Raw genomic sequence first — 25,059 nt, forward strand, 5'->3', positions numbered from 1 at the left:
ATAAACTTTCTACTTCGAAAAAAGATCACTCAGAATCCAAAACATTTTTTGAAAATAAATAACTAGTTGAGTATGTTGACTGTCAAGACATCACTTGAGAATAATATTTTACAATATTATTATCGATTTTGAAATACTTATTGGTATGTTGGTATCAATATTTTCACTATCTTTCTTCTCACTTACTCGCATGTATGCTGTCATTCATATCTTTTTTCTCTTACATACAAGCTTCCCAAATTTTGTGTTGGGTTTGTTTGTTTGTTTTTGTTTTGCTTCGTGTTTTGTGTCCGAGTAAGAAATATATAATTTAGTTTTATTTATTCTTCAAATAAGGATTAGTACCTACCAATTTATGAAATTACATTGATATCAGGTAAATAACGTGGCGAATATTGGAGATGCATACGAAATGCTACCAAAGAAACACAAGAAGCATAAAAGAGAAAAGGGTGAAGGTAAGTCTTGGCATCATTTCTAAAGCTGCAGTCTAAATAACTTCTGTGGATGGATTATTATTATTGAATGTTGCATTCTTAAGATACAAATTAATTCCTATTAGTGAAAAAATACGTTTGGGCTTTGGTTGTGTGGTTTATGATTTTCCGTTACCAGTATACCAGTTGGCAGTTAGTGGATGCTCAAATGAATAACTTTTTTTAGTTAGGTTACCTGTACGGTAAACTGAAAGCCGGTTATTCTGTAATCTATTTATTAATTTTCCTTGGAATAAAAATTTTAAATTGAAATAAATAAAGATAGTTTTGAAAAAATTTGGTTTCAAGTAGAGAGGAGAAATTTCAGGCCTATAGTTTGGTTAGTCAGGTACCTTATTTACACGTTACTGTCTATCACTAGGAATAACATTTAAAATTTAATTAATATGAAATAATGTCCCAGTTAAATCTAATTAGCTAAGCTAAACCACAGTGTGCCATGTACCACAGTTCAGTTTTTAGGTTAGGTTATGCTAGGTCTTATGCATAATTATTATTATCAGTTTCTGCTATAATTGTTCACTTTTCTATCTTTATTAATGATTTTTCCATTATGATGTTTGGTCGCCACACTACGTTTTCAGATGTTAGTGTAATTCACGGTACTGTTCTAATAACTTTGAAGCACGTTGTTTCTTTAAAGTTATTCATGTTATAAATGAATTAATTCATCAGTCACACCTGTTGTATGGTATTTTGGAATGGGGGAGAGATACCAATATGAAGAAACTTTTTGTTTTACAAAAAAAGGCCATAAGGATCATTTGTAAAGTAGATAGTAGAGCACATTGTCGACCTCTGTTTAAAAAACTAAATATTATTACTGTTTATGCTATGTATGTGTTTGAATGTCTGATGTAGGCCTATACCAGAAAAAATCTATCCATCTTACCTATAAATAGTAATATTCACAATTCTTTTTACAAGACAAGCAGAAGCACTTAGATTATCACAGTGCAATTACCATTTAACTTTAAAAAGTTTTGTTGAATTTGGAAAGAAGTTATTTAATAAACTGCCTGCTTATATTAAAGAATGTGATATTAATAGTTTTATGGTTCCTGTTGAAAAGATTCTAATTCACTGCTGTCCATATGGTTATGAGGATTTTTGGTGATGTCTGTGTATTTTCTTAACTGTGATATAGCCTACCTGTTTTAAAAATGTTTCTTATATTATATAGAATTTGCTTATCTTTGTCTTATTTTTGTATATATTATGATGTGACTGTGACGACAATTAACTATTAATTGTTATATTTTAGAAATTTTTATTGAATTGTTGACTTTGTCTTGCATTTTTGTTAAAGTGTTCTGACAATAAATGAATCTTGAATCATCAACTGAAATGGATATTATAATAATTCATCAAATCAGTGTAATAGCTCATTCCCATCTCTTATCAACTTTGTCTGTGCCCGTTTTATGCAATGTACTCCACATTGAATGATGGATATAATATATTTCAAATTCTTCAACATAAATAGTCGTATTATCATCTGAAAAACTATAGATCCAGGCCATTCAGCTAACAAACTATAATTTGTAAAAAATAAGTTTCTAGGCGTATTGTATAAATTACAATTTTCTCATGTTAACACACATGTAGGCTAACTAATTATATTCAATGTGTTAGAGGTAATGCTAGAAACTATAAAAAAGAAACCAACCTCGAATGTATCCACAAGTCTTTGAGCACAGTATTATACAATATTGTTGTCTACGCTGATGAATTCTTTGGTTTTTGCTGACAGTCACTCATTTCACAAAAAAACATATTAAGATGATCTCCATTGTACTTTACTGACAGCCTGGGGCCATCTCGTGCTGCGCTTCCTCTAGCGTTGTCACGTTAAATATATTCACTCAGTCTTATGGGCTACAATGAGAAAGTTACAATCTTGCAACACCAGTAATTGGTCGACTGGAAGCTCAAGTCTTACTATCAAGTAATTTATTTAGGCTTTATTTTCAGTGTTGCAACTACTGAAGAGATCCCAGCATACAGAAACATTATTTTTTGCAAAATACATAATTAACAATAGGAGATTGGATTTATTCTTGCATAACTTTTAATAAAAAATATTGAAAACATTCAAGTTTCTCGTAAATCCAACATTTCATCATTTTATTTTGTTAGCCGAGGTTTTGTTTGCACATGCGGTTAGAATTAACATAGATTTTTCTTAATTTCAACAGATCTTGTCTGTTTCATAAAGATAAACAATTGAGCACGGAGAAGCCTGGTGGCCTGAAGTTGATACTGAAGGTTGGCGGCAGTGGTGTGTCGACGCCGGAACACAGCAACGATTCTGTGGCTTCGGGCTACGGACCCCCCCTACCCAGCGAAGACTCGTGTTCAATGCATTCGATGACGTCACTCGTGTCGCCCCATTCGAGGCCCGGCATGCTCGCCCTCGACCCCCTTGCTGCCGCCGAGCAGCGACTGCACAAGAAGGCCAAGAAGAAAAAGAAGAAGAAGGAGAAGGACCGCGAGAAGAAGAAGAAGCATCATCATAAAGTGAGCAAGCCTTCATTTTACAAAGCTTATCATTCAGGCTATCTATTAAAGCTTATCTATTCATTGAATAAAAGATATAAAAATAAATAATATTAGAGGCTGAATTTGTCATCATGAAGTAAGTGTTTATAAAAACTTGTTATTGTCATATTTTATTTACTCTTTCTTGTGAAATAAAAAACATTCTCTCTTCTATACAGTTTAAATTAATATTATGTATAGGCTGCAGAGAGACCAATAATCTACGCTTCTGTAAACGAACTTCTATTTAAAATGTATTGTTTTTAGTCCAGTCAAATTGTTCTTTTTTCAGGTAACAGCATCGAAAGAATTTTTCTCGATGGTTCTATATGTATTTTGGGGCGCTGAATTCGAATTTGAAATTTGCTGACACGCCAGAGGGCGGCTTCACCCCCAAAACCCCCAAAATTTCGAACTTTTTTCAATTTTCTCATTTTATTTCGTAAACCCCCAAACGTTCTCAAGAAAAATCATTCTCGACAAAATTAAAGAGAATAAAATTTGCAATAAATTGAGTGGTCGTGCAGGATTCTACCATTTTTGGTTCCGGAGCTACGAATTTTCAAAAAGGGGTTTTCAAAATTATGCGAACCTACCACTTCTACCCTATACAACTTGGATATTTTTCTAGTATAGATAAAAAACCACACATCACATGAAAGAACAATTCATTATGAACAGGATTCCTAAGGAATTTTCAAATTTAGTATTGGGGGAGGGGGAATACACCCAAAAATAGAAAATCATGTCCTACAGCCAAAATACAAATTTTCGCCTTTTCAAGGCCTTCTTAACAAAAAAATACATATTTCGGCTGAAATCATCTCACGAGGGTTATTTTCTATGAGAATCACCCGTTACAAACATTTAATTTAAGTATTTCCTATTTGAATATGCGAAAATTTTTTGATACGTTAATCATTTCCACAGTCTCGCATATTCAAAGTTGCGTAGCCTATCTTGTGAAACACTTCATATAAAAAATCGAAAAAGTAGTCAAGTTTGTGGAGAATTTTCTCCTCTTTCCGCTCCCTTAAATCGTTTTTCTGATCTCAATACCGTTCAAAAGTTACAGCTAATTGAAAAAATGATTATTTACATTTTCTCATTTTTTCTGTGATTTTACTGTTATACAAGAGTCTCTAAAACGAGTAAGATACATGATAGAAACTTGCGATTGGTCTCAAATGAAAGAGAATTACATGCTTTATAAGCTACGTTAAACTCATCTTGCGTGACTGTTCATTATCGAAAAACTGTCGAGACTGTGAAAATGAGGAAGATATCGCAAATTTCTTGATTTTTGGAATCAAACTTATCTTACCTCACGATTATACTTTTACAAAATTAATTTACCTCACATGAAAGAGGAGATTCTGTTCTTCAAATCATTTCGGGTTACCGAGATACACAGTTTTGAATATAGAAATTGGTCATTTTTCTTTGTAAATATGGGCTAAAATACACTAAAAAAGGTTTTTTTGTGTTTCATCAAATTTCAGTTATGATACATGATTTTTAACCTCCTTGATGAGCTGAGAAGAATGAGCTGTAGTACGAGGAGATCTGATCATTCTGTCAAAAGTTATAAGTGTTTGAAGTTTATTTCAAATATCACTGTTAGTAAGCTATGTTTTATTGGATGCTCTGTTGATAAATGAGCTTGAATACCACACAACTTTGCTTCATTTTCTTATCATCTTGACAGGAAAAGAGAAAGAGGCCGAGGGATGAATCGAGCCAGGAGGATGTTAGCCTGGGAGAAGAGTCACTGCCTGAACCTCCCAAGCGGTTGGCGTTCGGTCACGATATGAAAGTCAGCCAATCATCCCCCGGGCACAATGATTCTCTTGGTAAATACTGTATTAGTAAATTACAAATCTCTAGTATTCATCATTCTGTTCATCTTTCTTCGTTTATTTGTATTTACAAATTACCAGTATTTGTATATAAGTTTCACTTTCTATCTATCTTTCTAAACGAAGGTTTCACCTTTATTGGGAAAAAATTCGACTGATTCATTGTCAATATTGTAGAAGCATTCCATTATTGAATAAAAACACACATATGTTATCAAATTCCTCACAGTTTTATTCGGTACACGACTATGGTTTCGTGACCACACCGGTCACATTTTCAAGTTGAAATTTGACAACATAATTATGTGTCATTTATTTGGGAAAATATCAATACTAAATTAGAAGACTTGAAATGCTTTTTTTGAAATAGAGAAAAGTTTGTTTTATTTATTGATACAAATAACGATCATACAATGGTTAGGCGGGAAGAACAACAAGACTCATCCCACAAATGAATTTTGTTAGATTATCGACAAAAATGAGGTTATCCAAGACATAATCTACTTGCATGAAGGGATCCGATCTGATCCATCCTTGTTTGAAGTGAATAATGTATGTTTGTAGAGTGGAATAGAAAATCTTGCATCTGGATTCAATAATGTGAAATTCAAACCATAAATTTCAAAAACAATAATTATTGCCGTAAAACAAAATCAATTATTGTAATAGGCTTCGTCCATAATATTAAGCTGGCCTCTGACGAGCGTTCCAAAAAGCAGAATGCACGGTAGCGTGCCATTTGAACAACGTGAATGTTGGAACTTTGATGGCTGATTGAAATTTCTATCGGGAGAATATCGATCGCACCAAGCCAACCTCCAACTGACACTGCAACTCCTTTTGAATAGGGAGTTGGCATGGAACGTGAAGCGGCAGAACTATCGTGGACGTGGAAAGACACAGCAGCAGTTACTGCATTTTGCTGTCTTGAATTTGTTTTCCTACATAAACTAACTGTTTTCACATTGTGTACCCCACAAATACTTGAGTGACATAGGATGGAGTGATTATGAATTGACTCACATTTCCACGGTTTTGGACCATTGCAGCCTGGAGTGATCACTCGTCAGTGGCCAGCCTTGCAGTCATATTTATATAATTAGGGAACTAATAAGGGTTTTTTTAGAGAAGGAGAATTCCCGTGTTGGTTCTCGAGGCATTCGATAGGGATTAAAAGTTGACAGACTTCTGTGCAACCAAGTGTGAGGCTAGAACTTCTTTGTTGATTGCTTTCTTATTCGATATACTGTATTGGGGTTTTGGAAACGAGACGGGGCTGCCGAAAGAATAGACAAGTAGAAATCTTAGTGACCCTCCAGCGGTCGCCTATAGATATTGAATTTCGACATTTCTGTGGCCTATTGTTAATGAATCACAAGTTTTCCACACGGTGGAATATATTGGTGGACTATTCTGGTTAGTAAAGGCACCATCAGCTGTAAAACAACGGTAGCCTTCAGTGATTGGATAAACATACACATTACTATCGATGATATGTATAAATTTAGTTAAACTAAGACTATTTATTTAATGTAAATAATGAGACTAGCACCATGAACTCGCCATAGCTCTGAACAACATGGATAAACATAGATAATGAATTATGTTCATAAATGATTGATCGGATAGCGGAAATTTAGAAAAAAGAGTGTAGTAGTCAAGAACCTTATAATAATGAAAATAATTCATACTTTTTGTAATGAATTAATGTTTCAACTTGAAATGCGTTATATTTATCAAGCTGTGTACAGAGCTACGTCCTTATGAAGCTTGCGAACAAGTTGAGTTCCATCAAATGAACCGTTGGGCCTATACATTAAACGAATAAAATTACAAGTTCGTCTATGCAATCACGTATTTGGATTAAAGTGTAGAAAAAAACAAGTTACAAGTCTTCAATGTTTGATTCCATTACAAACTGCTTGTTAAATAATCACTTTTCACTGTTCAAAAGCTAATAGCTTTTATTTATATAAATACCTGACTGCTATGTCGCAATTAATTGTTGAAAAGTTACAAGTGTTAGAAGAGAAATAAGAGATGAGTTGGTGCTCGCTGCCAGTGTGGAGGGTTATACCAGTCTCCTGTTGGTGACGGCACTTATCTGAGGGTTAATTCCTGTTTTGGGAAGTACCCTTGTCACACGAAATAGGGAAAAATGTCTAGAGTATACTAGCTTATTTTCCTGACAATTAATCAAAGGATTAATTGTACTATATTTCCTCAGGATCAAGTAACTCGATGATGGGTTACTATTGACCTCTGAAATGAATATGATATTAGCAAATAAATAAGCTATAAGCAAGGTCGAACACAGGGTCACTAAGGAACAACATGTGATGACAAGTTGCATTTATTTAAATTTACTAAATCATATAAGAATATTGTTTGTTCAATAATAATTAATAAATGAATTTGATAATGAAGGGTTAAGCCCATAAACAATATAATTTGAACTTTAAAGAGTTCTTTCAAGTTAATAAATTTATTAAGGATGAGCATGTAGTGCTTTCACCCAAGGGTTGCCCGACTCAAGTTTGGACAGTGTAACGTCAGAATTTTTACAAACGATATACCAGTTTGTCTATGGAAAATTGAGTCGAAGAGATTTTGAAGTAATAATAATATTATAAATCACTCACATTTATATGGACCCATAATATACGCGCACTCCCTCATGAAGATTTGTTCACTGCATGGCTGGCATCTTTCGTCAGGCTGCGTGGCATCATATTAGGCTTCATTATTTGGCTCGCGATTTTAATAATTGATAACTCCTTTTAAACTGAGACTTGGTAATCAAATTAAATTCTAACGTTACGGGAACTCTACATTAATTGAAATTTAGCACTCTTACATAAATTTAACAATGAAACATTTAAAATGACAAAAAATAACAAATAGGAGTTACAAACGACTCTCCATTAGCGTGCTCAGTTAATCTCTCTCTTTCTTCCTTCTTCTCAGAAATTGAGAAGCTGGGTTTGGGGAAGAAAAGGTCACATGACCAGTTAATGACCAATCACTGGTCAAAAAAACAAATCTACCAATAGGATGGCTACAAATGAAGAAAAGTGCTCAGGTGTGCCATATAGAATAAAAAAATAATTTTACAAATAAAAAATGAGAAAACAAGCAAAACAAATATAGGGGAACAATGAGCAGATTTTTCAGCAGGTCAGAGTATACAAAAAACAATATAATAAAATTGAAAAATCAAAGCAAGCAGTCAACAACCAGAAACAGACATGCCGGTTATCAGCTGACTGATAAGGTAGCCGGCTCAGTTGCATCGAGAAACTAACCCTTATTGTAAACAAACATTCATTATGCTGTTATAGGTTATTTGAAAATCATTTACAACTGTTTGCGAATCTGGATCTTAATAAATGAATATATCATAGATTTTGTTGTTATTTCAACAGCCAATAAAGGTGGGTAGTCGTAATTTTTAGCTTATTAGTATAGAAAGTTGCTTATCAAAGCTGTTTGGCGAATCTCACCGTGACACCAGCTAGAAGTTTCTTCCAGCAAAGAGAAGGGGTCACTTATGAGAGTAATGAGGCGGAATCAGAGAACAATAGAGTACGGCAGTGAAGAGTTGAGGGATGAACCTTTTTGAGCCTCTATGGAATTATACCCAGAGGACAGATAGTGCGGTCCCGTCTCTTTCCATAACCTCTCTATTATATTTGAATTATGAAAAGACTGCTTCTCCAGTCATCTACTAACAACTCGCTTGAAATAATCTTATATGTTTTTGATTTCCTAATTTATCCCCCTGATTATAGTAATCCAGTTTTAATATGTTCATGTGTGATGTGAGCTACGTATTGTTTTGAGGTGGAGTGGGTAGCCCCGGCCGCGAACCCAGGCTTTGTGTGCAACTACTGCGAATGCGACAGGAGCAGAAGTCACCTCTCCAGAAACTTCTGGAACATTTACAACGCCAGCTGGAGAAGAAGGACCCGCAGCAGTTTTTTGCATGGCCTGTTACCGACCAAATCGCTCCCGGCTATTCGCAGATAATCCTACAACCGATGGACTTCAGCACGATGAAATCGAAAATAGACGACCAAAGCTATGCAACTCTTACTGAATATATTGTGAGTATTGTGGAGGTGTGAGAAGCGTACAAAATGTTTTTTTTTTCATTTATCGGTAAAGACACACATCATAGAATGTTGGGGAGAGAAAAACAGGCTCAGATAAAAATTTTACTTTCCCGATTTTTCATGAATAACATGTTTCATAATAAGTTGGGATTATGTTTTCAACTACAATAAATCTTGGTCAAATTTTCAGTTCCAGAATGTATCAACTAGAAATTTATATGGTTGACGAACTTAATTTTTATAAACTATTCAACATAATAATAAGTCAAGTAATAAATCAAGTTAATCAAATCGAGACAAACAACACTAACTTAAGCCCTGCTCTCAAATGAATTTTGTAAGAATGTTCTGAGTACAAAAGTACTCAAAACTTCGTCTTTTTAGCATTATTCATTTAAAACTTGCAGAACATAAATTAAAAGCAAAACCGTGCTATTTGCATCAGTCAACTCAAATTTCAGCCAATATGAAATTCAGATATGATTGAAATAATAACGTCATAGGTTTGGGTGCCAATATTCTTAACTACCATCTTTGATTTGCAATATAGTTTATCCTAGTTGGTTCCCTCATCGAGTATTTTTGAGTGTGTGAAATTAATTATGTTCAATGTAGCTAGTGGTTAGTCGTAGGGAGTATAACGCAGGGGCAAATACATTGATATTTGGATCAAATTGAACAGACTTTACATAATCCACTACAGAGTTTTAAGATTCGTTTTGTGTTGCAGGATGACTTCAAACTGATGTGCGGGAATGCAATGGTCTACAATCATCCAGACACAATCTACTACAAAGCAGCCAAAAGGCTCTTGCACGGCGGCATGAAGATTATGAATCTAGAAAAAATTAAACAGTTGGCCCCATCTTTAGCTTTCATGTCACAAATTCCCAGAGATCAGTTGGGATTTGATTTGGGAGAGTATAAGGTATGTCAGGCTCCAAAATTTAGCCATTTAACATCCAACATTTGAGGTAGCAGTAGCTACGGTTTCTCAATCGGTTTCTTCTAATTGTGTTTGGTATGCAATATGTTGAAGAAAATATTAAAAAAGTTTTAGGTGCTGTGTAATCACGGTCGGTCTTAAAATTTGTCAACATTATAAGTATTAAAAGACATGTTGCATTGGGATAGCAAGAAGATACTAATATATTGTGGAATCTATCCTAAAGAAATTACATGAAACTGTGCTGCCTGGAGGAAAGACGCTTAAGGAACATATTTCGATCTCTAGCGAACCCTTGCGTAACATCTCGCGTAACGTTCATGATCAGAGCGTGTGCGGAGCGTGTTCGAGGCGCGTATATCTGTACGCACCTTTAGACATGTCCAATTGCAGTGACTTATCAGTGTGAATTGTGCCATAAGCAACAATGTGAAGTATTGCGACTAAACGTGTCTGATCATGTCTTGTCTAGACTAACTGGTGTGCTACCTCCTTTTAGTTATTCTGCATCTGCACTTTATGTTGAAGCTGTGGTTTTCCTATTGGCTAAAAATAATTATTGTAGCAAAATGCAAGATCACACAAAAAGTAGGCTATTTTAAACCTGATTGTAATCTATCAACGTTGGATTTTAGTGTTCAGAAGTACCTCATATAACTAATTCCTCGTTAAAATGTATTTATCTTCAATACCCTTCAACGTATTCGTGAATTAGACTCAATGTTCTCCATTGATAGCATAATAATTGAAACTGATTGCATCTTCTTTTTTCAGATGAAAGAGGAACATCAAGAAATGGATATAGATATCAAAGAAGAAAGTCAAACAAACATTGTTGATAATGCAGAAGATATGGATCAAGACGGTCCATCTACGCCGATAAGAAAGGGCCCCAACTATCTACCAGAGTGAGTTCTGTATTTAATTATCACCGATAATTTAGCTGAGACATACTTGATACATTTACGGTGAATGTAATAGTCACATACAGGATATTTGGAAAATAATACGCATGAGTTATGTGACATTAATCCTCTTAAATATAAAAAAATATTATTGTTGGTCACCAGAACTTTCAAATATATATTTATCTTGAGAAATTTCAAGTTGAATAATAGTCTTTTTCTACAACTGCGCGTAAAAAGAGAATTTACATACTCAATTCTCCTCGTAGAACAGCTTATTTCTGAGGAGGATCTACTTTTTCGCTCGCTAACCATATGCGCACGCACAGTAGATTCTCTTTACGCTCGCTAATCATTTGCGCATGCGTAGAAGAGTTTCTTTACGCTCGCTAATCAGCTGATGGTAAGCAGCTAGCCAAAAGTAGGTCAGATCTTAACCTAAAAAGTCTGTGATTGTACCGCTTCTGCACTATGCAGCCATGTTGGATATAAGTGAAGACGAATTAATATTAACTCCGCCGATATAAGTAATTTAACAGGTTTGGGCAGTTGTAGAAAAACATTTGTATATAATTCGCTCGTAATGCTTCTTTATCTCTCTTGCAAAATTATCACGCTCCGCATCGCGTCTCGTGATAACTGTTTTGCGCGAGCGATTAAGTCGCGCATTACGCTCTTAATACATTCTTAAGTCTTCATTACATTATTAAGTCTATTACTAAGTCATTATTAAGTCTTCATACATTATTAAGTCTATTTCAAGTCTTCATTCAACGTTAGACTACTTTGTAAACTATCTCATAAAAACCTAGTGACGTGTACTTTGCAGGCTATCGCATAAAAACTGAAAGAGCCGTTTTCCGAGCTCGGGATTCAGCTAAATTCTAGACTTTAACTAGCTTTAAACTCTGGAATTGGTTTTCCGAATCAGAGCGTTAATGTAGTCGATGACTCTAATAAACCCTGGAGTTTAGAGATCACGTTAGACCCTCGAGTTTATAATTTCGCTTTCTGAGTAAAGGGCTTATAAGTCCAGAACTTGAATTCGATTCTCGTCTCTTTCCGAGTCAAGGATTTATCAAAAATTGAAAAGTCTTGAACTTTAAACGCCGTGATTTAAAATCCTTGACAGGGGTAGGTTTTAAAATTAAGTCTGGACTTGAACTGAGCAACTTATCTCAGTTATTGTTTTGGAGTAGATGAATAGCCAAATAAATGTCTTTGAATACGTAAATTATTTGGATTAGTACATCTAAATTCATAATTTATAGTTTACAATTCTATTTAAAAATAAATTTCTATCAGAATTATGCGTAAAAAACTAACCTTATTTTACGACTGTGACATAACCTAAAAATTGTCAAGAAAATTAATACAAGGATTGCCTTGTAATATTTATCTTCCAATGTGAATGTTTCTAATCAATGTCATATTCAACATAATAATAATAATAATATAACAACAATAAATTGTCATTCCAGTTTTTTTTTTTCAAAAGAAATACGTTTTCCAACTCAATAGCCTATAAAATTTTTATTCCAAAATCATTGGCAAGGATCAATAACAGCATAACATAAAATTAAATGTTTATTCATTCATGTTTCAAGAGGTTAGGTTTTGCTTTGAATAAGCCTACAAATAAATCGAGATGTATTTTTACAAAATAGTCTGAAGAGTATGCTCATTCGAATAAGCCCGCTTCAATCAGCTGTCGCTCATTGCCAAAATACAATATAATATTGTGAATCTCCCTCATGTTTACTGCGTTATAGTCCTGGACACAAATAAGTCGAGAACTTAATAGACCCCTGAGTTTAGAAGATAAACCCGTGACTCGATCTAGACCCGAGTGCTTATTTTAGTCCTGGGCTCTGTAAGAACTAGACCAGAACTTATAGATCCCAAGCTCGGAAACCGGCCCTAAGAGTTTAAAATAAATTTTCATGCTCGAATTAATAAAACTGTTTTATAGAATATGAAGAGATGAAGAAGACAAAATGTCACATCGTGATGCATTTAAAATGAAATTAAATGGATACTATTTTACTGTTTAAGGGCCGGTTTACGAGCTCGGGATCTATAAGTTCTGGACCTATAGAGTCCAGTACTAAAATAAGCACACGGACCTTAATCGACTTGGGTTATGGGTTTATCGTTCAAACTCCGGGGTCTATTAAGTTTTCGACTTATTTGAGTACAGGAAATGAAGAATAATCATGAGGGGAAATTCACAATATGTTGCTGTTGTATTGTTGGCATTATAGCAGAACAGAAAACAGTTGATTGCAGCGGGATAATTCATGAGCATGCTCTCCAAACTATTTTATAACAATTATTTTGTGAAAATACGTTTCAGTTTCTTTTTAGGCCTATTCAAAGCAAAACCTAACCTTTTGAAACATGAATAAAATAATAAAAATTTCATTTTACGTTATGCTATTATTGATCATTGATCCTTGCCAGTGATTTTGGAATAAAAATTTTAGTAGGCTCAGTTTAATTAAAATTTTAATTGTTTTTGCTCAGTTAAATCTAGAACTTAAATTTGAACCCTAACCCAGTAGAGGGTTTAAAATCCCGCTGTTTTAAGTTCTGGACTTGTCAATTTTTGATAAAAAATCTACTCGCAAAGAGACGAGAATCTAATTAAAGTCCTGGACTTATAAGCCCTTCACTCAGAATGCGAAATAATGAACTCCAGAGTCTAATTAGATCTCTAAACTCCAGGGTCTATTCAAGTCCTCGACTACGTTAACGCCCTGACTCGGAAAGCCAATTTTCTGACTCCTGAGTTTAAAGTCGGTTAAAGTCTAGAACTTAGCTAAATCCCGAGCTCGGAAACCGGCCCTTAGTGTACGTTTAAGTGTTGAATTTTGCATTAACGATTCATTACTGAACGTTTATAAATTTAATACGTTTATTAATTCGAATTGATAAACTTGCTATAAGGACTCGTTCATAAATTGAATTAAACTATTTAAAACACTGTTTATTATGTTCATCACTGGCTATTAATAATATAAGTTGTTAACTTGAATGTTGCAGTAGCAAATTCGAAGCTATTCCGGATGACCTGACCCCGGAGGAGATTCTTGAGCAAGCGCAGAAGGCATCGAAGATGGCCGCTGACAAGCTTTCGCTCAAAAAGCCCGATACCAAGGTCTCAACTGATTATTTTGCTTTATGTTGGTCGATTTTTTTTCAAATTAGTCTATAATATGTAGTAGGAATAATAATACTTCCCTCTACAGTAGCTAAGGGAAGTATTGCTTTCTATAAAGTCGTCCGAGTTTCACTGCTATTCGAGCGTTCTCATGTATTCAAATTCTTTTATAATAATTATATTGAAAATATTTTGCAGGTTATTAAAAAAAACTAACTAGGGTTATATATTCTTTTAAAATAATTCAATCCATTAGATCCGTACTTGTTTATTCAATAGTAACGAATCTATCTCCTCCTGCATCACTTATTGCAACTAACAATGCGATAACATGCCCACAATAACCAATGACATGCTCTTTCTGCTCAGCAGAGCAGGAAATCATTAGAAAGCTTCACAGTTATACTATTTGATCCGATTTTACATTGCTAAACAGCCGTCAAACATTTTCTGTCTTAGCCAATGATGTATTACAATAACACGCGGTTTATTGTTATACATCTCCTTTATTAGAGTATTTATCGTTTCTAAGCTAGAAAATTTCCAGGTTCATGTTCAAATTTGAAACGTTCTAAATATTTTTATTCCGATTTGATTCATATTACACATGTTATTAGCCTAATCTAAATTAGGAAAAAAACTTGTGTTTTCTAGTTTTTTGTGTTTGGTTCAAAAATTTCAAGTTAATTCACATTTTGTAAATTATTCAAATTAGACAATATTTTGTGCAATTTTCTGTTATAATAGTTGTTTGTCTTTAATGAAAATCGTACAAATCAGAAATGTGTCACAAATAAGCATTCGACCTACTGTAAAAATTTAGTTCAGATCTTAGCCTGCTGTGCATTTCAGAAAGTTTTACTATTGTACATAATGTATTAACTAAATACCGGATGATAATACTCTTCAGATGGGATTTTTGAGGCAAAAGAAAGATGGCACAACTTCCCTGGCTATTCTTGTGCCTGGAGATGGCATCGATACGGCAAAGAATGAAAGACCTGTCTCACTGGGACAACTGGTCGGCAAACTCACTCATGGCTCTGGTACTCTGCACGGCTTCAAAGAGGACCGTAGAAATATCACAAAGACAGGTAAACTGAAGCATGTTTAAAATTTAAAACATTTTCAATTCATTCCATCTACCATTCTACCATATTATCTGGATTAATGACGATTATGGTGTTAAAGATGGAAAAAATTGTAATGTGAAATTTTCAGTTCAATATTATCATCAAAATTTATATAGTTCTGCTTTTTAAATGAGATTTTGTGTTTGAAAATAGTTTTCTTGATTTTAAAATCTATAAAATAGAATCACTGGAAGTGAAAGTGCAAATTTTTTGTGAGAAAGCATGAAGAACCCAAGACATAACCTATAAACTTCAGTGTTGATAGGAAATGACATTGGGTAATACGGCAAGGCAGAACATCCGAAAGGATCTCTGTGCCGATAAAAGCCATAAGAATAAATAGATAAAAATGGTGTTAAAGATCTAGATTGTGTTACATTACATAGTGCTTACAACAATAAAAATACAAAAACGGGATCGTTCAAAAAACAAACAGTAATCTAAAAAGTATGTCTAAGCTAATGAGATAAGCAAATCAAACTTTAGGTCAGACTTTCTACTCTACTTGTGTCTACTCGGTGGAGTAGAAAGCTTTCCTCTTGATTCAGTTACCCAGTATTGACTTGAATTTCCCCAAGGGTACTGAACGGGCTCTGTCGGAAAGGGTGTTGGAATGAGTTCAATACTCACATTTTGACTTATGAATTTTAGTTAGCCGAAAATATTTTGAATCTATTATTCAAAATAAATAACTTTTTGAACTGTGTAATCTCCTAAATTTGGAAGAAAAATAACACAACAATTGCATAAGTATTTTATCTACCAAGTTTTCACATCAGTGTTGTTTGTTACATAAATAAATAAGTAAATCATACTACAGTACCTTCTTAGTATGGAAAATAATAGAATGAGTTTATTGAAAAACAACTCTTAATTTGCTGTTCAAAAAAGATTTAATTTTTTGTTTATATTTTAAATTTTATCTATTTAGTTACATAAATTTTGATTATATTATAGTTGTTAAATATATTGAACTAGCTTAATGAATAATATCAAACATACTTTATTTTGTAACTACGGCTTGTAAATAATAATTCAGTCACAATGGAGCTAAATTGGCTACAATGATAACATGTTTGTCCAATTGTAATTTAAATAATTTAGCTAACTTAAAACTTGAAAAAATTAAAAAGAATGTTGAAAATCTTTCACTATTCTGTTTTTCACATTTGGAAACTAATCAATGAGATCATTATCAAAATTAGTTTATTACTGTCTCTACAATGTTTGTTGCTGTATTTTGAATAATATGCATTCTGAACATGAATTTTACTTTGTACTTCAATTGGATTAGGCACTATTATCACTTTATACATGATGACATTTCGATTAATTACAGAAATATTGAGCCCGTTCTGGGAACATGGAAAATTGTCCAATTCACAATTTACCAGGTAAAAAGTTCCGCGTCCCATGGGAAAATTCTGACAGATTCTGTACCAAAAACTAGTTCCAGTTCCAAATTCTTGCCCCACAGTCGAAGCCTGATGAATTGTGAGTTCAAATTTTCGTTCCATGGGAACATTTTGCACCTGTCACGTGATTGAACAATTTACCACTGGAATTAGAACAATTTACAACTTTTACGTGTTCCTAGTCCGTGCCCAATGTTGGTAATGGGGCTACTCCTATCATTTTATGATCTACATTTTCCATCGTTTTTGCGCATTTCAGTGAAGCCTTTATACTATGGTGCGTTTGGATCATATGCACCCTCCTATGACTCAACGTTTGCCAACCTGACCAAAGAAGAGTCTGACCTTGTCTTCCAAACCTATGGTGATGAAACTTCGGTTCAATATGCTGAAAGGTAAACAAAAAATCTGTAATCTGCCTCTTTGAAAATATATTTATTTTTGCAGCCCTGTTGCTCAATTTAAACTTGAAAGTGTTCTAACTATCAATCACACAATTCAATGAAAATAATTTCTCATGGATACCTTGGCTTGAAAAATTAAATATCAAAACAAATAATTATTTGCCTGAACAATGCTTGAAACTAGTGATTGGTTACTTACTGATTTTATCGATAGGGTGTTTTTTGATAATAGGTAGTTCGTTTTCGTTGGGTTTCTTCCAACTATATGTTTTATCAATCATGATAAGGATTTTCTATAAAATCTATCAAGCGGAAATAATTTTACATTTTCATTAGTTTATCATATTTCTCAATTTACTAACTGCTCAACCGCTTGCTTTAAATTGATTGCAGCATTCTGAACTTTGCCAAAGACTGTGATTACACTCTGACGATGGTGGATAATCTGCTTGACTTGCTGACTGGTGGCGATCATCGCAAAACTAAGAAAATCCTAGAAGAGAAGAAGAAGTTCAGAGAAGAAGAGGAGAGATTGAGACAGATGATGGAAGCAAAACCTATTCCAGTGCCTCCAGCTAATGTCAAGATTGAAATATCTCAATTAAAAACTCTTTCTGATTTGGGTATTGAAACAGATTTCTTGGATTACTTTGGTAAGTATTCGATAATTCTTTCCATTGTCAATCCTGATAATTATTTAGAATCTCAAAAACTACATTCATATCCTTATCTGTATTGTCCAGTTAAAACCTATCTCTACCGTACGGTACCGTGAATTGCGGCATAAGATTTGATTCATGAAGGATTTTTATGAATTCGAATTTTCAAGACAATTATAGCCAAAAAAGCTCTAGTTTCCCAACAACTATTAATTGTTAGATCAACTACAGTAGAGCACCGATTATCCAGACATTGGTTATCCGGACGTCCGCTGAGTGATATAATATATTAAAATCCCTTGAAACTTCACCACCTATTCTGTATTTTAAGCGGCTAATTGGTTTGTCATTGTCGCAATCAAGGTGCAGTACAATATTTCAATAAATAAAAGATTTGGGTTGGCAGGCCTGACTTTCTGTTGTTGGCTACAGAAAGTTTTAGCTCTGTGTTTTTCAGTTATTTACAAAATCATTCTGTTTTGGGTCTTGTTTTTTCATCTTATTGGATGTATGAGTGAATGGTTTGTGTAATGTTTTTAATAAGGACGATCTTACGTGAGTACAGCTTACCATAGAGGAAACAATAGTAGTCATGTAGCCAAGTTTTTTATTTTTAAGTGCAATTAACTAGGTACCTAGGCCTGTCCAAGGGCATTATTCAAAGGATTGCTCTGTATCAGAGATTGCTGAAAGTTGCCATGTTTTTCGGAGCAGTCTGTCTGTTAACAGAGGAACTCCCTAAAATATAAAGTACTGGTAGCTATATTATCTTGTTTACTCAAATCACTGTTTATCAACAAGACTGGCTATTATCAGTATCATTGGAATGAAGGTCAATGTCGATTCAACTGCCAAAAATCTCAGCTATCTGTCATCTGAGCAGAGCTCATCGTACTGCATGCTGCATGCATCGTGAAGGAATTGCTGCTATGAACTTATGAAGTATGAACTATGAAGTACTTATTTACTATCCCTGGTATCAAGATTTAAGAAAACATCAATCATGAAGCGGTGTGGGAAGCTGAAGAACACGAAAATATTTGTGGCCAACGATTTGGATGAGAAGTCCCGGGAAAGACCTAGGGAGCTCAATGGAGTAAGTAAGAAAATCCGAGATTCAAAGTCGACTGTTAAAATGAGAAGGGAGGGCCTGAAAATTTATGGTAGATTTTTCACGTATGAAGACGTTAAACGGGATTTTATGGAAAACAAAGAGCTGAAGGATGGACTAAATAAAAATGATAAAATAGATAAGAAGGAAAATAAAGATGCAGAGGAAAAACAGAAAAAGCACAGGAGAGAAGAAAATCCCGGACAAACAGTAAAAGTAAAGTTCAGTCAACGAAACAAGAGCCCTAGATCACTCAGTCTTCTCGTCTCTCAGGTGAATCATGATCCGCAATTGTCAGCCCACCCAGTAGAAATATAAAAAGAACATGGATGAACCATCAAATTCATTTGAAATGAATGTGATTTATTATTTCTGATTTTATGAAATTCTAGAAGACCTTTATATTCTCCATTTGACATTAAGCTCCCTGTTCATATTCATGTATGATGAAGCGCTGTGTATTCAAAAATAATAACAAGGCAGAATAATGAAGACATGAATTGGCAACCGGTTGAAAGCACATCGATGGCAGAGCAAGTGAAGGGATGATCTACGGAGTGGAAATCTGCTAAAGTATAATTTATTCTTTACAAAGGAAATTCGGCATACTTGTTCCCAGTGTGGTAATGAAGCGTCCCAGTGTCTAAATCAAGCCCAGTGAGTAGAACAATAAATTCCAAGTGCATACTGTAGGCAGGCAACGTACTATCTATAACCACCAATGAGTGAATTCAACTACTAGAGAATAACTTTTATTTTCATTTCTCTAATTATGCTGCCAACCCACCCCAAATGTCACTCAAATGACCCGGGGCATCAGCCAGCGAAATCTAGGTGAAATGTAAAAAACAATAAAAGACTTGAAAATGTATCTGATTATTTAATTTTTAATCTGTTTTTCTTGTAATTATTTCGTAATCGTTTGTCATAAATAAAGGCATTCTATTATTATTATTAAATAAAAGATTTGAGTTACTTTAACTTCTTGAATTACATAACATAGAGTCTTTAACTAGAATATGAATTGAAGATGAGGGTATACAAGTCATATTACATACAACACGTACTGCTAAGTACTGTAGGCCAGAATGTACAGTTTCAATTACGTCTACACTTTAGAACTAGGGTAAAGTCGAGTTAATATCAACTATCTGGATTATCAGTTATCAGTACACTGTCATCAATATCCAAAGCATACTGTGATATAAAGCGCCTTATTATGTACTGTGCTTGTTTCTCTCATCAATAATCGGTGTTCTACTGTACTAGAATAGGTTTTTCTGATAGGTTCATCAAAGCTTGCTTAGCAAAGAAAGTACTTTGAATCATTTAGTATTACGTATTTAACATGACAATCAAAGTTTGTGTTTGCTTATGTAAAGCTGAAAATTAATGTTCAGTCACAACTCAATTTTTACCAATGATTTCAATAAATTGTTGTTATTTGTTGGCAGAACGATCGTGGAAAGAGGAATGCATGATGCAGGATTGCCTGGACCAGACGAGTGTGCTGTTGGAAAAACTGCAGCAGGTGCAAAATGACAGACTCAGCGCTCCCCCGCCTCCTCATTTGAGCAATGTAATGCAGCCCTCAGATCAAGAACTCCAGTTAGGTAAGAACTTTACACATTACCGAATTATTAAACATTTGCTTGTGCACTTCGCTAATCCGTACCAATTGTACTATTATCATTTAAGAATAAGAATGAAGAAGTAAGTCAAGGAATCTTAACTAGTTCAAATCTCATGACTTCTAATCAAAATAAATATATTTCTTCTAGGAAAATCTCTCGATTATACCTATTTCCTATCAAACCATTCAATTAACAAAGAGCTGATACATTATTAAAATTGATAAAATTTATGCTTGGTATGCTTAATTTACGGTTTGATTGTAAACCTTATACCTGTTTTCGGCTAAACCATTATGTTGCATCACAAGGTAATAGTGCATAAATAAATGAATTGCTTATTATTCAATAAGCATGAAAAATGTCATGTAGCCTAATCACACTAATATTATTTCATAATATGTATATATCATTATCGTACATAATATACGGGGGGGGGGGTTCAAAGGTACCATTTTTTGGTTTCTCGCATATAACTCGAAAATTATGCATTTTACAAACATGACTATCCTATAAGAAATTAAAGCTTACATAATTTCCTACAGTATTGATCTCACATTTTCTCTATATCTCTTTCACTTTTCGAGATATCCGCTCTAAAAGATGTGAAATTTATGGAAAACACATTTTTCTTCGAATTTTTGCTATTTTTTCTCTTATACCTTTTTTATATCGATGGGAAATCCATGCTGATCATGAGCTTATAGAGCATCAAATTCTCTTCAATTTGATGTATCATTTCACAAGTTTACGCACATCCCCACGACTGTTCCAGCAGCTTCAGTGTTGAGTGTGAGATCTTCAGTTATGCAAAAATAGACCAATTGACAAAGGAATTTGGAGAGAATGTTTTGAACACAATTTTTGACTTCGCAGCTTTGTTGGGACCAGTTAGGGGGTGAACATATCAAAAGTCCCCATCACTACCCCATGTACTAAAGGGATGAGGATGGTTTAAAAGTTGCATTTTTCAATGTTTTGCTTACACGCTCATATTTTGTCAAATTGAAAAGAATTTGATGCTCTATAAGCTCATTATCAGAATGGATTTTTCCCATCGATATAAAAAAGGTATAAGAGAAAAAATAGCAAAAAATCAAAGAAAAATATGTTTTTTTCAAAACATATCTCGAAAAGTGAAAGAGATATAGAAAAAAATGTGAGATCAATATTGTAGGAGACTATGTAAGCTTTAATATAGGATAGTCATGTCTGTAAAATGCATAATTTTCGAGTTATATGCGAGAAACCAAAAAATTGTACCTTTGAACCACCCCTTATCACAGGGGGTAGGGGGTGGGGACTTTTGATATGTTTACCTCCTCACTACCCCAAACAGGACTGCAGGGTCAAAAATTGTCTTCAATAATATTTTCAAAATATTTTATTCTGTTCAAAATACCAGCCAACAAATATTTTTCATTCGCAATTCAAATCTGAAACGCGCGAACTGAAGTCAGCCATTTTTGGTAATCGGCCAGCTGATAATTGTTACAAATTTTGCGCAATCGGCAGTGCCAATCAGACGACCAGTTTTTAGGTTTTAGATTTTAGGTTATGTTGTAAAAGAAAACATTGTCACCAATAACGTGAGTTATCAAAATTATTTGATTTGCAGTTTCTATAAAAAAATGTAGATGTAGGAAAAATGTTGTGTACGGTACATCACGAGCGAAAAATACTTTTTCTCCCTCAGGGAAATTGTTGCCCTCAGGGAGAAAAAGTGGTACTTTTTACTCTAGATATTCAAATAACTATTGTAGAATTTTTAAGAAGATTTATGATTAGATAGATGCAAGGGTCCTAATATTATGTTGTGTTGTAATTTTGCAGCCGATAAGATAACAGGAAGCCTGACCGAGTTGACGAAGCAAGTGATGCCTGGTGCAGTGGCCCCCGTCGCTGCCATACGAAAGGCCATGGGCATTGCCCCTCAGCCCCCTCCACCTGTCCAAATGCCCCCCACCACCACACCCCACTCACCCCTGCAAACAGCCGCAGAAGTATGTGCATACTCTTATTAATTGATTTGCTAAACAGTTTGCCGTATTTCGATCACTTATTTGCTAAATTATGTGTTAAATATTTTGTTTCTTTCCATTTCACTTAATCATTATGTAGTGGCTTTCCAACTTTCGTAATTATTTTTTATTCAAGTTTTATTGCTTATCCGAACATAAACATTCATTTTCCAGTTGTCAACTAACATTCATTTATAGTATTTCATTTTTCATTTTATGAATACTCTATTTATATTTCAGTTTCTTTTAAATTTCTGTAAACTTGGTTCTATTTTATACTTGGTGGTGGCTATAATTTTTATATAATGTCTTCTACTCTTCATTCATATATGAGAATTGCTGATTGTCATGACAGAGTTGGTGGCAGCAAAACTAGCCTCACTATTTATCCAGAATTAATACTGAAAATATCTTGATTTATAGAATATGTCGAATATTTAAGTTGTCCTTATTAATCACATGTAGTTCACTGGGAATTTCAGAAAGTAATATTCTGGAAAAATTCAAATTTTAATTACGGTACCGTACTGTTTTCATTATTGGGCTAATTGAGTATGGTACAGGGAATATTAAAAAATGTGAATTTAGGCTTATGAACTGTGGGTCGATATCATTTAATATCGTAGAACTATGCAATTCTCATTAAAAATAAACTGATTGTTTAAAATAATAATTTCATTACACTCTCCATATTGTGGAGAATCGAAGAGTATCATAAGAGTACATTGAACATGTAATGATTTGGCAAACTGTTTTAGAGAAGGATAACTATTGTTTCCTAACTAACTAAATACGACCAACAACTATGGAAGAAGAAAAATGTAATTAAGTAATTCGAAAAGTTCTGTCTATTGCTTCATTAGGTCTTGCCAGAGGCTGTTTGAGAAATGATATGTTGGTTATTTGCAGCGACCGACGTCTGTCTGCCTGGAGACGAGTGGTGGCAGTGAAGAAGTGGGCACCAGCAGTGAGGACCCCGAGACAGGAGTCGGCGTCGACCTGGAGTCCGAGCTCAGAGAGTTTCTAGAGAGTGACACGGCGCTCAATAGTTTCCCGCTGCATGACGACAAAACCATCGAGGAAATGCTGTCTGAGTCATGAACACCAGTCAGGTAACTCATTCATCCCATTTATTTATTTTTCAACAACCGCATGATTAGTTAACCTCATGATTTTCCAATGGTTTTCGAGTTTGTCAGAACAAATCTTGGGGGTATTTACAATGTTTTTCAGCACGCTCAACTGTATTCGTTAATCGCTAATAGTTATTAAAAATAGTTATCAAAAATGTCTAGTTGGAAGCCAGTGTTGTCTCACTTAACTAAAAATTAGTCAACTTGACATAACTAAAAATACATCTTGTTTTCAGGGTTTAGATGTAGGCCTAGGCTTCAGACTGTAGGAATTGAGTTTCAATCTTAGTAACCTATTTGCCAACATGATAACAAAATGTACATTTTGTATTTTTAGGTTATAGATGTTGTAGGGACAGTTAGTAGGGTATTTAAAAATTGAGTTATAATCTGAGCTAACCTTTGAGAATATACCGATAACGTAATTGATAAACTACAATACCAATCTAGACAGTACCTACCAAAGCGTTAATTGTTTTGTAAAATCGCTTGTACAATAATTCGATTACCAAAACCTCATGATTTTCCAATGGTTTTCGAGTTTGTAACTATCAGAACAAATCTTGGGGGTATTTACAATGTTTTTTCAACACGATTAACTGTATTCGTTAATCGCTAATAGTTATTAAACGTCATAGAAACGTTAGACTGTCTAGTTGGAAGCCAACTAAATTTAGACATAGTGCTCAACCTACTACTGAAAACACCTGCATTCTGACCATATTTCTCTTGTTCGACCAAATAAAAATATTCTTTCGAAAAACTTGATTATATCTTCACTCAAGCTATAAGTACTTTACTTGGTGTAAACCGCATGTAAATTAACTAGATATTTTGTCCTCAGTGTCAGTTTTGATTAGGTATTTTAATAATATTGAAGAATGCAAAACCTATTGGTAAGTGAACAACATATTCAACAACTGATACAAGCTCTTAAGGCTGATTTCAAGGCTTTAATAGCCGTTTTAATTACTTGAACAGGTTAGAAGTTGGAGGACGTATCCACACAATTCAAGTTGTATGCGTCCAGTAACTAGAACGTCTACTGGAGTCGTAAAACTAGGAATGAGATTAAGTCACTTCATGCTTGTCCACTGTTTCTAGTGGACAAGTGAAACTACTTTTACCATTATCTACTTGTAGCTATTTTCCTTTTCCATAGTTATCTAATCTTCCATGATTATCATCAACATTTATTCATTGATTTTTTTTAATCTCTGAACGAAATTGTTTCAAGACTCCATCTGTGTTTTTTGTTGCAGATGAACGCTGCTTATGTGGAGAACGTCTATGACGATTATAAGTAGTTGTGAATTCTGGTGAAAACAATTCAATGTGGACATTATTTTTAAAAGTGTAATTGAGAAGAGATATAATGTGGCTCTAATATTTTATATGTGTGTTGTGCTATCTATGTGATGTTTCAATTTTTCAAGTCATTACACTCTACTTTTCAAATAATAATAGTCGAATATTATTCGCAGTATTCAATGATTTATTGATCTCCATTGATTTATTGATCTTGT

At 34.0% G+C, this 25,059-nt stretch overlaps 1 protein-coding gene across 4 annotated transcripts; it reads left to right on the plus strand.

The window, feature by feature from the left end:
* On the plus strand, window positions 1–25,027 carry LOC111044737 (bromodomain-containing protein 7). 4 transcript variants are annotated; one of them, XM_039422436.1, is made up of 14 exons: window positions 1–143; window positions 2,696–3,017; window positions 4,747–4,891; window positions 8,741–9,003; window positions 9,743–9,940; window positions 10,733–10,866; window positions 13,909–14,023; window positions 14,937–15,120; window positions 16,834–16,969; window positions 17,372–17,631; window positions 20,203–20,361; window positions 22,213–22,382; window positions 23,310–23,512; window positions 24,796–25,027. In XM_039422436.1, exons 2-13 carry the CDS (start codon window positions 2,859–2,861, stop codon window positions 23,499–23,501), a joined length of 2,115 nt encoding a protein of 704 aa, XP_039278370.1. In that variant the 5' UTR covers window positions 1–143; window positions 2,696–2,858; the 3' UTR covers window positions 23,502–23,512; window positions 24,796–25,027. The 4 variants fall into 4 exon arrangements, with proteins under 4 accessions (XP_039278370.1, XP_039278371.1, XP_022185646.1 ...); XM_039422437.1 differs by having other exon boundaries at window positions 2–143; window positions 2,716–3,017; XM_022329954.2 differs by lacking the exon at window positions 1–143 and adding an exon at window positions 172–458.
* Window positions 25,028–25,059: the final 32 nt, after the last annotated feature.

Source organism: Nilaparvata lugens, chromosome 2 (genome assembly GCF_014356525.2).
Source record: "Nilaparvata lugens isolate BPH chromosome 2, ASM1435652v1, whole genome shotgun sequence".
In the NCBI taxonomy this organism is placed as follows: domain Eukaryota; kingdom Metazoa; phylum Arthropoda; class Insecta; order Hemiptera; family Delphacidae; genus Nilaparvata; species Nilaparvata lugens.